At 46.0% G+C, this 12,148-nt stretch overlaps 2 protein-coding genes across 2 annotated transcripts; one reads left to right on the top strand and one right to left on the bottom strand. All coding sequences in view use genetic code 11, as the record gives it.

Annotated features, from left to right (window-relative positions):
- Positions 1 to 610: 610 nt before the first annotated feature.
- On the top strand, positions 611 to 5,801 carry EGR_05935 (5'-nucleotidase domain-containing protein 3; the record flags this gene model as incomplete). The annotated part of the gene is made up of 13 exons (XM_024495184.1): positions 611 to 821; positions 857 to 1,032; positions 1,075 to 1,149; positions 1,233 to 1,382; positions 1,991 to 2,062; positions 2,141 to 2,197; positions 2,862 to 2,922; positions 3,010 to 3,112; positions 3,317 to 3,418; positions 4,609 to 4,693; positions 4,769 to 4,855; positions 5,189 to 5,329; positions 5,544 to 5,801. The coding sequence occupies 13 exons, from the start codon at positions 611 to 613 to the stop codon at positions 5,799 to 5,801; spliced, it is 1,578 nt and encodes a 525-aa protein (XP_024350403.1).
- Positions 5,802 to 8,461: 2,660 nt separating this feature from the next.
- On the bottom strand, positions 8,462 to 12,093 carry EGR_05934 (putative ATP-dependent RNA helicase DDX23; the record flags this gene model as incomplete). The annotated part of the gene is made up of 6 exons (XM_024495183.1): positions 8,462 to 8,691; positions 9,609 to 9,892; positions 9,988 to 10,929; positions 10,975 to 11,054; positions 11,096 to 11,777; positions 11,807 to 12,093. The coding sequence occupies 6 exons, from the start codon at positions 12,091 to 12,093 to the stop codon at positions 8,462 to 8,464; spliced, it is 2,505 nt and encodes an 834-aa protein (XP_024350402.1).
- Positions 12,094 to 12,148: the final 55 nt, after the last annotated feature.

Below are 12,148 nucleotides of genomic sequence, written 5' to 3'. Positions count from 1 at the left end.
ATCGCGCTTCTTTTGAGGTGGTGGGGCACTGGGCTCGTCGATGTTGGTGCGTTGTTCTGGTGGCGCGCTTTGAGTGCTCTGTTAAGTGTGAGCGTGGTGGAGTTTCTTTGTAACAGTTACGTGGCGTAACTGGTTATTCGGTCATTGCTGTTTACGGACTAATTTGGTTTCCTGGGAATACTAACTGTTTTCAGAAGTATTTCTTATTTGACTTCCATAATGCAGCAAAACATTTGATGTAATGAATTGTTTATTTGAGCTAAGTTCCTTGCTAATGACCTTGTGTTTTACAAGCGATTTCGATACCATGTTATGAAGTCACCAGTTGGTGTCGGGGGTTTGGCGGCCTCATTGATAATTTGATCACAGTCCCATAACCGCGGAAGATTCATTTCCAATGCAATTTTTTAATAGGTCGCTTCAATAAATAGTTGAATCTTAGTTCTCATTTGGTGATTTCTGCTGTCTATAGGAGTTTTCATCGTCCCAAGCGTGCATTTTACTTCCCCCGGCTTAGTTCGCAAACAGGTTGTTTATTCGGGTTGTCTCGTAAGCAGGTAAAATATAGGATTTATACCGTGCACCACCGCTCAATTATTTTCTCGACGTCATGTCGGACTGCTTGCTCAAACGCGTTCCACGTGTGTTCAAAAGATCGTCCCATTATCTCTCCACCATCTCGTCATATGGTAGCGTTGAAAGAAGCACCCCTTCTGAAATTTTGCGTCAGCAAAATGAAAGGATTGACACCAAGTACCCTTGTCTCCCAGAGGCTGAGCGATTCCATAGAAAATACGCGAACTTGGAGGAAATCGCCAAAAGTATGGTCTGTTAACGCATTCGTATTGATTTTCAGCTGTTCCTGTGATGAAATCCGTCCCCGTTGACGCGATTTTTGCAAATCGTGAAGTCAGGCTTGGCGAATTAGATGTTTATGGTTTTGATTACGACTATACCCTTGTGAATTACACAAACGATCTAGCTGATCTCATCTTTAACAAGGCCATCGACCTTCTTGTCTCCAAATGGAAGGTTTGTTTGTTTTTTTACCAAAAAATATATCTTCGCTACTAGTATCCAAGTGAACTTCGAGAGGTGGCGTACGATCCCACTTTCCTTATTCGTGGATTACATTATGATATCAAAAAAGTAAGATTGGTGCTTCACTTTTGTATCCTGCCTCTTTCCCGTTTTTGCTGAATTTCACGAGTTTGTGCGTTGAAAACTCTTAGGGCTTCATAATGAAAGTAGATGCCTACCGAAACATTCAGCCTGGAACGGTATACAAAGGTTTGCAACCAGTTCCCGCTGAGGTAGTTCAGTCGACCTATAATGGGCTATATATCCCCACTGGTTTGCTCAGAGGCTCTGTTCACACAAAGGTGAGGCTGTGTCCACTCACTGAATGATTGCTAATTGGGGCCTTGCTTTATTTGTCCTCGTGTGCTGTAAAGGGGTATTAAAGGTTTACTTTCCTTCTGCTTTGGTCTCTCTGCTCGCACCCCCACCTATTTCTCTCCCTCCTCCATAGCCTTAAAAGTAATTTTGGGAGAAATAAACGGGATGCATGGGCACTCAATCATCTACGATTCTATCTAGCCGGACATGCTTTTCTGTGCTCTATTTATCTCGGGTCTGTTCACCCATCCCTCTATCCGTTTTTCTATTTTGTACCTTGACCCGCATGCCCGCTTATAAATAGCTTTGAAACAATTTAAGTCCGTTTCACTTGTTACAAAACCGTTCGTCCATGTTCCTTGCATCATTCCATCCATTCATTTATTTTCTAATCCCGCATGCATTTGTCTTCTTCAGTTACGTCTTCCGATTCATCTATTCATCCATCGCTTCCCTTCTTATCCACTCAGTCCAGATGCACATGCCAAGCAATCTGGCCATATTGCTATCTTTGACTACCTACATACATTTTGCTCGTTTCTTCGTTCAACCATCTGCCTGGATAACTCTCCATCGGATTTCCCCATTTTAGGATCACAAAATAACACAGATGATGGACTTCTTTGATCTCCCTGCTGCGTACGCCGTTTGTTCGGTGATTGAGGTGGAATGAAGCCAGTACTACTACCTCAAATCAATGTAAAGTGGTGGTGGCTAAATCCCTCTTTTTCTCTTCTTCTAGCATTTTGAAAAATCCGGTATTAACTATCAACCCGAGTGCATTTACACGGATGTAAGGGTATGTTTTAGTAAATTATTTGCTTACATTATGCACAATGCCCTGTGTGCTATTGGCGAACTTCTACTTCAACGCTTATTAGCTGGTTGATTTGATTAGGTGTAACAATGAAAAAAGCGGGTCGTGAATACGTCCCCAAATTTCACCGAATATTTACTCCTAGATTTTGAATGTAGTAAACGCCAATTTCAATCCCAAACATTTATTTTCTAATACTTTTTCCCAAGCCTTCATTCTTGGATTTGATGTGAGTACTTTTATTTCCGATTCGCAACCGATCAAAATTAATTGCCACCGTGTCATCTATTGTTTATTGTCAAATCTAATCCAATCCGTCACGATCTTCTGAGGCCAAACTCAGTTCAGTCTCTAAGGCATCGTGAAAGCAAAGTTACGACCCCAAGATTGATGAAATTGTTGCGTCTCACGGTTCCACTTTAATCGAAGATAGTGTTACAAGCGTGTGTTTTGGTGATTGACTTGTAAATTGAAAGTGAAACATTCTATGCGTGAGTGATGAGGCCTTTTGGCATAAAAACAGGCGCCTTTTTTTCACATCGAATCAGATTTCTGAGCCAATCAGCATCAGGGGCGAATTAGCCAATGGGATTCATGTTTAACTTCTCGCTGAAAGTGCCTACTGATAATGTTCGGTTTCTTGCAGGAAGCTGTGGAGCTTATTCACAGGTCTGGAATGCTTCACAGCACCATATGCGATGACCTGGGTGCGTGCTTGGTCTGCCTAAATAACTCCACAAGTTCCCTTATTTTGAAGGAAAGTACCTCACTCCTCGCTTCCATGTCTCTTGCAGAGCGCTATGTAAAACCAAACCCCGAAATAAGGGATCTGCTGATTCATCTCGCTTCGCATGCAAAGAGCCTCTTCCTCATTTCCAACAGTGGGGCCGACTTCATGTAAATTTTTGGCTATTGGTCGTACGCCACTGAAATCGTTGACACATCGTTCACACATCCTAAGCTGCAAAACTCAAAAGTTTTTCCAAATCTAGAAGTAGTAATGCTTAACGTGTAATCTAGTGGGATTATTAATACCATGTCTAATGAAGGGCTGGGCCCGGACCTGAAAGATTTGCTTTTGAATCATTTTATGCATTGTAGAACCAAAGGCATGCGGTACGTGGTTGGAAGAGGGTGGGAACGCTTCTTCGATGTGATTATTGTAAAGGCAAACAAGCCAGACTTCTTCCGCTCCAATTCAGTGTAGGTTGCTTTGACGTTGCCGCCGCCTTTTGATGCTATTTACAATCGCTACCATTGTCAGTGGCGGCACCACTGCTGCAATCGTAGGCCCGTCATCGGAGTGATGTCTAGGGTATGAAATGTGCACGGGGGTGTTCAAGTCCCCAACCGAGCCTTGATTGGCCAGCTGGCGGATAAGTCTGCCCCATTTCAGGAAGTAGTGATTGGCGCACGTCACCCTCAGTCAATACCGTCAGCACCAGTGGTAGTTCGTGTTCGCACATAGAGCAGAAGACAACCCCTCACCACCCTCTACCGCAAGGATTGAAGCAGGTCCTGGAGATTTAACGCGCTTTATCGCTCTCCTTGCGCCAGGAAACCTGTACTGCCGTTTCACATTACTGTTATGGAAGAGGGTCAAACAATCGGTCACACAGTTAACCAATCTGTACGTCATATAGTCAATAGTCGCTGTAGGGCCTAGTCCACAACCATCGTTGCATTCAAAGGTCTTCTCAGTCGTAGTCAAGAGTCTTGACATTCATGCGAGATTCGTTGTCGCCTTGCAGTTAGTTCCAACTCTACCCTAGTCCTGCATTGTGGCAGACAATGGGAAAGAGAAGTCGTAAACAGGGCACTACGTGTCTGTAGTAACAGGTACCGTTCATCAAGCTAGTAGGCATCCGAGATAGTGCGCTGACGACGAATGAGGGATCATGTCAACGAATACGCAAAACTCGACCTCGTGGATGTCTAATTGTACGGTACATTGATAGCATAACTAGTCGAAGCAAAGCATTTAAGCTGCGTCGTCTCGGAGACAGTCGTACTATTGTAAGTCAATGACGGCTGCGGCCACAGTTCTTCCTTTGGGCGCGGCCGGCGTATCAAACGCGACGCGAAAATCACCGAGGGCTAGTCACCCTGACAGGTAACTCGAACGGTCAGGTCCTCCCAGGATGGTTCGGCTGTACCAACAAATCTTCCCCTTCTTTGCATGCGTCTTCAAAGTCTCCCTCGACTTGAATACCCTTCGCTGGAAGAAATTCCACAGTACCATCAATGCAGTGGCACGAAGACCACACAGTATGGAGAAGTCGTAACTAGATGTCAGGTTTTATCCAGTCGAAGTAGCCAGATTTTAGATGCATGAGGTGTCACTAAACGATGAGGCGGAAGTGTGCTTTTACTCCTTTCAAACGCCATTTTAGGCCATTCCGTGCCATTGATGAGACCGGAGCGTTCAAGAGTTGGGAAGGCGTCACGAAACTTGAACGAGGTCAACTCTATCGCGGGGTTCGTTTCATTTGAACTTAAAGTACTCCCTTTGTCTCGCTTTCACTATTGTTACTACCCGCTTTCCCCCCTTAGGGCAATCTCAATTTGTTGAAGGAGTTAAAAGGTTGGCAGTTACAACGCGTCCTCTACTTTGGCGATCATGTCTACGCTGATCTTGCGGTAAGTAGTGAGTGAGGAAATGCGGCAGTTGTAAACTAGGCTAGAGAAAGAGAAGACTTCTTTTATCCCCTCTTGTTAGAGACACGTTCAGTGAATTGAGAAGAAATAACTAGATAAAAGTATGGGTGGAGGGCTGGATAGGTGGGCAAAAAAGAGGCACAACAAGCAGACAGCACAGCAACTTACCCTATTCTTTGAACTTTTGTCCTTACTCAAGTAGTGGACATGAGAATCCATAAATTGTGCCGTCGTTCCTTTCAAGGCAAGAGAGGATAGTTGTAGCGGTTCACTCGTTTCCTCTCAGCCAATCATTGGTCACTTGTCATTTTCAAGGACGCTTCCAACCAATGGGGATGGGCAGCAGCGGCAGTCATTCCGGAGCTGGAAAACGAGCTCAGTTTGGCCAATACAGAGGACTATCAAAAAAATCTTCATCGTCTGGTGCTGCTGGAGGAGCTGATTATCGAAAATCAGGTGAGTCTCCGGTATGGTCTGCTTGACCTCCACCAACTTCACTAGATGGTGTTGCACATTCGACTCGGTGCTCCAACGGCCATCTGCAGAGGCTCGATCACGACGAAGAAGTCTTTCAGATGCAGCAATTCTTATGGACTAGGCTCTACATTAATGTTGTTCTTGAGTGACCGATTTGTTGATCTGTTGACCGACTGACCTTCTTCCCCTGCAGTACTGCAAAACGGCGGTAGGTCAAGCCGTGCTGACTTCCTGGCGCAAGGAAAGGGATTATCTGCGTCAAATTTCCAAGTCCTGCTTCAATCCTCGTTTTGGCAGTGTTTTTCGCTGTTTCCACAACTACTCCTACTTTGCGCAGCGCCTCGGTCTATACGCGTCGATGTATACTTCGTCAGTGACAAATCTTCTTCACCATCCCATTAACCATATCTGCTATCCGCGGAGAGCCCTCCTGCCACATGAACCACACTAGAAGTTCAGTGGAGTGGAGAGTGTCGAGGGGGCGTCTCTTTGGGTGATAAAGTCGTTGAGATTGTGTGATGTCTTTCGGTTATTAGTAAAATATTTCTTTTTTTCCTTCCGCCTTTTGTTCTCTATCCAAATTGGACCAGGTAGGACTAAAGGAGGGAGGAGGGACCCGAGGGGTTCGAATTACCCCATCAGGTGCGCGTGTTTGGAAGTTATTTTACGTCAAAGTTATGGGAGAGCCGGAGGATGAGCACCTCGGATGACACCCCATCCTCATCGACCTTGGTCTTCCGGTTGATGCCTCTTTGACGTCAGGTATCACAGCTGAGGTCAAGTTGACAGAGAGAGGAGACTGAAGATGAGAAAATTCGGTGGGTATGTCGAAAGCGGTTCTTCCAAAGAATTGTTCGAGTTTATCCAGTAAAAGTGCAAAAGAACGTGGCGTGTCACATATACGTGACGCTTGCTTCTGATAAGTTTATGATTACGAGGTGCAGGATAATCCTGAGAAAAGAGATACTACCTCATCTCCTTCTAACGTCACCTCGTTGCGTTGGACGTGGATGCCCTGAGGTCACCGGGATTGTCAGAAAGAAGTCCAAATGACTTGTTCAACTGGACGATGTGATCTTCATCCTTGCACCAGGAATGTGCTCCGTCTGTGCAACAATGTGCCGTCGTCACATCGACCGACCGTCTGGTGTATGCAGTCGCACTAGTTCGACTAACGGATGGCGCGTGGCGCGTATTCAGGAGAAAGCCGCGGTTTCTCACTTCCACGCAACGCTGAGCACTAGAAGGTTGCTAGCAACGGTTTAACAAGTGGACTGTCTTAATTGTGTGATTGTCGAGACAAGTTTTTTTTTTAATCCACAGGTGCCGCATCGACGCAAGGCGGATTCAGAACATGTCATTGGGTGGAATCTAGACCCTTCCTCCCGCAGCTCGCCGCACCGCACTGCCCTCCGTGATGTAATGAGGGCCTCAGACTTTCCAGTCGGATAAATGACCACGTATTTGAGCAAATTGGCTGTTCGCCAGGGGAAAGCCAGGTGAAGTCATGCCTGTTCCTCCTTATGATGCACGCGAGTGACTGAAGGCGGTCTCTTGAAGTAGTCCCCCCAAACAATGAAACACGTGCCAATTCGATTTGCAATCATTTCCAACTTGTCGCCATCTTCGCCCTTGAAGCGTGTTCTTTTCCCTCCGGAAACAGCTGCCTTCTTAATCCCTTCTGTGGTCATCACGTGATTTGCAAGTGGAAGAGCTGAGGGGAGGTGAGTCACCGCACAAGTTTTGGGCAAATGTCAGGGCTAGACAAGTACCTATATGGAGGTGGAGGTAATGCCCCTCGCCCTTATATCCCAACCTTAAGCCCAAGGCGTTCACGTGGTGCCGCATATGATGTGAGGTTTACCGCCCCACTCACCGAATGGACCAGTTTTGACAATTTCTCCCAAAAAAAGGATTAGAAAAAGGTGTTTTCCATCCTGATGCGAAGTTATATGAGGTAGTGTCAAGTAGGTCAATCACAGCCGTAGTATTTACTGTTACTGTTAGTGCTTGACCTTCAAGAGGCAAAAAATCGAGTCTTCACTGTCCACCACATGCCCATTGCACCGGCACGGTCTTGGTGGACGGCGTGGTGATTGGATCATCTGGAGGCAACCAATGAAACCGCACTCGGTGTCCTGCTCCCGGTAATACCGAAAACTGCAGGACAAAGCGGACATAAAATGTGAGGGCACTAAAAAAAGCTGGGAGAGGAGGGAGTTGAGGTGGTAAGTCTCGATGCAAACCGAGTGCTTTCGACTTGAGAGACAAAGCCTCGTAAAAGCTCGTCATTTTGAAACTTTTTGGAGAACACACAACCCAGCGCAGCAATCTGGAGTTGCGTCAGGGATGTATTTCCGTCAGTTGCCTGCCTTTCGGCATTTTCTTGCCCTATGGGATAGCAGCAACATTCAGAGCTCTTGCCTCCTTAGTGACATGCATTCCACTTGAGGCAACCCTGACAGCGTTTACCACAGGGAGGAACTGCCACGAATTCACATGGCTTCTGACTGGAAGGTCCGATCCACTCATTACACTACGACACCTGTGAATTAAAAAAACTCGTCACGACAATCATCTAGTCAAGACAGTATACAAGTCTCAACTTGTTCCCCTCCCTCGTCAAGTTGAATCGCGTTAGATGGGTGCAGAATGTCACTCCAGTTCTGGCGACATCGGCATACTCAGCATTGCGTAAAAGTGCGAAACTGCGGCCTTCTCCCAAACGTGTGCCACGTGTCATCCATCTGTCGAACTAGTGGAACTGCTTTCACCAGACGGTCAGGGCAAGAGATCGGTCGGTGCGACAACCGAACACCGGTGCACAGACGGAGCACACCCTCCTGGTTCTTGAGCAACACTTGAACAGGTCAGATGGGCTTCTTTCCTACACCTCCGGTGGTCTCAGAGCAGTCGATTCCCATCCATCCATGTCCACTACAAGCAGGTAACGGCGAAGGCCGATCCCTCCACAAACTTTCTCCAGTCCTTCTAACAAGACAAGAGTGTGTTCTCAAGGTAAAACAACATTTTACAATAAGGACAATAGGACGGACAAATTTACTGGCGTGCGTGAACACACAGTCGTCTATGTACACATTATCAATCCATTCAAGCAATATAGACGGTTTCATCATTCCTCCGTTTCTTTGCCGCAAACGTGCCCGGTTTCGTCTGCGCGTCTGGATGGTTGGCCAATTCCGGTGGACAGGTGGATACCGGTGAAGTGATCAGCAGTTGTTTGAGGTCGTAGTAAACTGCGGTGTCGTCCTTGGTGAGGAAGGTGACGGCTATGCCTGACTTGCCTGCACGGCCCGTGCGGCCGATACGGTGAACGTAGTCTGCAGGAGAAATGTGGAAATATCGCGTCTTAAACTAATGAACTTAGAGAAAGCTGAAGAATAGGCTCCACTGACTACCGCAGACATCAGTGATGGAGAGAAAAGTGTCAGGCCCCAAGTTGTCATAGTGACGGCACAACTAGTTTTCTTGCCATCATCTCAAAAACACAAATCCTCCGGTGAATTCGGTCCAAATATACTTGAATGCTCAGGCTCCTCACTCCTCCACGACTAAAACTTTACGGCAGTTGCTGATAATCTTGCAAGCCTTCTAAATCTTGACAATAAACCATCTTCCAGTGGCGACGGTGCGGTGAGATGCGGCCGACACCTTTGAAGGCCTGCAAGAATATAATCGCTTTCACCAGTGCTTCAAGTAATGAGGGGGTCTGAAGACCAAACAACCGTAAAAATTTAAATCCCGCACACCTCCCTTCGGCAAAAGCACTGGAGATTAACCCAACCAGACCTCCAACGCATTGATTAGAGGTTAATGAAGGGCAACAGAAGAGGGAAATCCTAAAGTCAATGCAAAGAACTGCTTTGCCTATTTTGCTTTCAGATGAACGTCCTTACAAAAGTCGACTGACACTTCAAAGCCTACTGCTGTAAAACATCATCCGCCCTTAAAAGATGCGCCTCTACGAGATGCACCACATGGGGGAGTCTGCGTTGGGAAGTCGATTCTGTCCCGCAATTAATTCTAATTCGCCTTAATGCTGATTAATAACGGCTGAAAAAGGCTTCACCAGACGACATCTAAAGCATGACAGATGACAGCGCACTATTTCGGTCACCTAGCCATCACGCAAACCTTCTCACAATCCCCCAAGTTTCCTCCTCTCGAATGCTCTCTACACTGACAACAAAATCATGCAGGCTCGTAAATCATAAACGGACATCGTCAGATAACTCACCGTCGATGGTTTTCGCCATATCATAATTGATCACCATGGAAACATCCTTAATATCAATACCGCGACCGGCCACATCTGTCGCCACAAGAATTTCCTTTTGACCCGATTTGAGACTTGCGAGAGCATACTCACGATGCTCCTGACCCTTTCCACCGTGCAACACCACCGCTGAGTGGCCAAGCTTTTCCAACCCCTTGGCCAACATGTCCGCACCCTTCTTCTGATTCACGAAGATGATCACTGGTGGTTCGATTCCGTCGTTCAGTATCTCCAAGAGCTTTTTGCTGTAATGATACAGAGAAAAATTGGTGCATAGAGAGGTGCCACTTAGCCAGATATAAGTAGAAAGTTTGGTTAAAGAGAGGATGTTTCCCCTTACCGTTTGTCGTTTTCCTGTACCATGTAGACAATCTGTTCAACACGATCTGTAGGTTTACCAGCAGTTCCGACATACACCGTCGCCGGACGCCGAAGATAGGATCTTGCGAGTCGTTCAACCGCTGGCGGCATAGTTGCAGTGAACATGACCGTCTGTCTATACTTCTGCTTGGTGGAGAAATTGGCTAGTAGTTTATCATCTTGTTCGGCTTCCTCTGAGTCCGGCTTCTGGTTGGTTACGGGGAGGTAACTCAAGATGTTATTCACATGGGGTTCAAAGCCCATATCGATCATCTTATCGGCCTCGTCTAGCACCACATAGGTACATTGATTAAGCACAATGTAACGACTCTCCAGGACGTCTACAAGACGACCCGGAGTGCCGATAACAATCTCTGCACCCATACGCAGCTTTAAAGCTTGGTCTTCCTTCGAAATACCTCCGATCACAGCGACAGTCTTGATACCAAGTGGGGCACCGAATTTCACAGTTTCTTCCTCAATCTGTTGAGCTAATTCGCGAGAAGGAGCCATGATCAACGCATAGGGGCCTTGTTCTGTATCTTCCATACGAACTAACTTCGGGAGGGTTTGGATCCACGTCAATAAGGGGACGAGGAAAGCAAGAGTTTTACCCGAACCGGTTTCAGCAATACCAATAATATCACGATTTTGTAGGCCAATAGGGATAGCCTGACGTTGAATTGCCGTCGGTTCAGAGTAGCCTACTTTGTAAATAATTTCCAGAAGATCTTTGTGAATCGCAGACTCCTTCCACGAACGGATCGGGTTGGGCAGGTTTCCACCCTTTGTAGAGATGTTGTAATCCTCTCGAAAGATGCGCCAATCACGATAAGTCATCTCGGAGAGCGATTTCTCAGACCAATGACGATCATCCCACTTCTCTTTCGCTTCGCGTTTAGCCAAACCAGAAAGACGTTTACTAAACAAAGGAGATAAATAATCATCTACCCACAAAGAGACTTACTTTTCCTGCTCCTTTTGTGTATCGGAACGACGACTTTCCAACATTTTAGAGTAAAATTTCCCGATTTCGCGTTTTTGTTGCTAAAATAAACGAATATAAAGTTGACGCATTTAAAACCAACCTTGATATCGATGCCGCCAATATGACCTCTGCCGAAAAATTGGATTTGATGCTTTTCTTTATAAAGAGGGTTGTAGTCTTGACTCGTGTCCTCATTGGCATCCCAATCAAATACGAACTTACGCTCATTAAGGCGGCGTTGACGGCGTTTTGTTAGACGTTTTTGACCCAAATATCGCTCCTTAATGGCCTCTTCTTCTCGGACTTTATCTGCAGCTGACACCTTGTTGACACCGCCGTCTTCAGAGCGTCTATCTCGACCTTTTTCGGGATATCGACGATCCCACTCATCAAGCCGTCTTCGCGATCGGTGCGAATCACGATCGTAACGAGACAGACTGTCTGATTTAGAGGAATCATCCCGGGATTTTGAAAGGTATTCAATTTGTTTACTGAGCTCTTCGGTTGCACGCTTTCTCTGTTCTCGAATAGCCTCCTCACGTCGTTGAAGGGCAATTTTTTCCCTTTCTTCTCGTGAAATGAATTTCGGTTTTGACAGTTCAGCATCCGCAGCTTCTTTCCTTTGTATAAGTTCTTCCAAAGAAACTGGGACCTTGGCGAGAGGATTTACCTCAGACTCCTTTTCTTCCTCTTCAGGCTTGACTTCGGCGGGTTCCAATTTAGGTATTTTTGCTGGTGGTTCACCATTCTCGCGATCTTTCCTATCCTTTTTGAGGCTACACCTAAATAAATATAGAGAAAAAAATATTACGCTTCAGATCGTGGAAATTTGCGACAATCATCCCTGATACCAGGTTTGGCTTTGCTCAACTTGTCTAATGTTTTCGTTGAACCCTTTTCTTCCCTTAGTTTGCGCCGTTCCTCCTTCCTCTTTCTTTTTTCCTCCTTGCGTTGCTTCTTCTCTAGTTTACGCTTCTTCTTTTCTTCTTTGTGCTTGCGGCGTTCTTCATCAGTGCTCTTACTTTTCTTTTTCTTGGGTTTTGGGAATTCTTCAGGATTTTGCACTAATTTGGGAGGAGAAGTTACAAGCTCAGACATATTTCATACATCAAAACGCAGAAGCACAACAACCACGAAAATTCATCAGCGCGCG

This window comes from Echinococcus granulosus, assembly GCF_000524195.1.
Source record: "Echinococcus granulosus chromosome Unknown EG_S00048, whole genome shotgun sequence".
Lineage (NCBI taxonomy): Eukaryota > Metazoa > Platyhelminthes > Cestoda > Cyclophyllidea > Taeniidae > Echinococcus > Echinococcus granulosus.
This window is presented reverse-complemented; position numbering and strand designations above follow the sequence as displayed.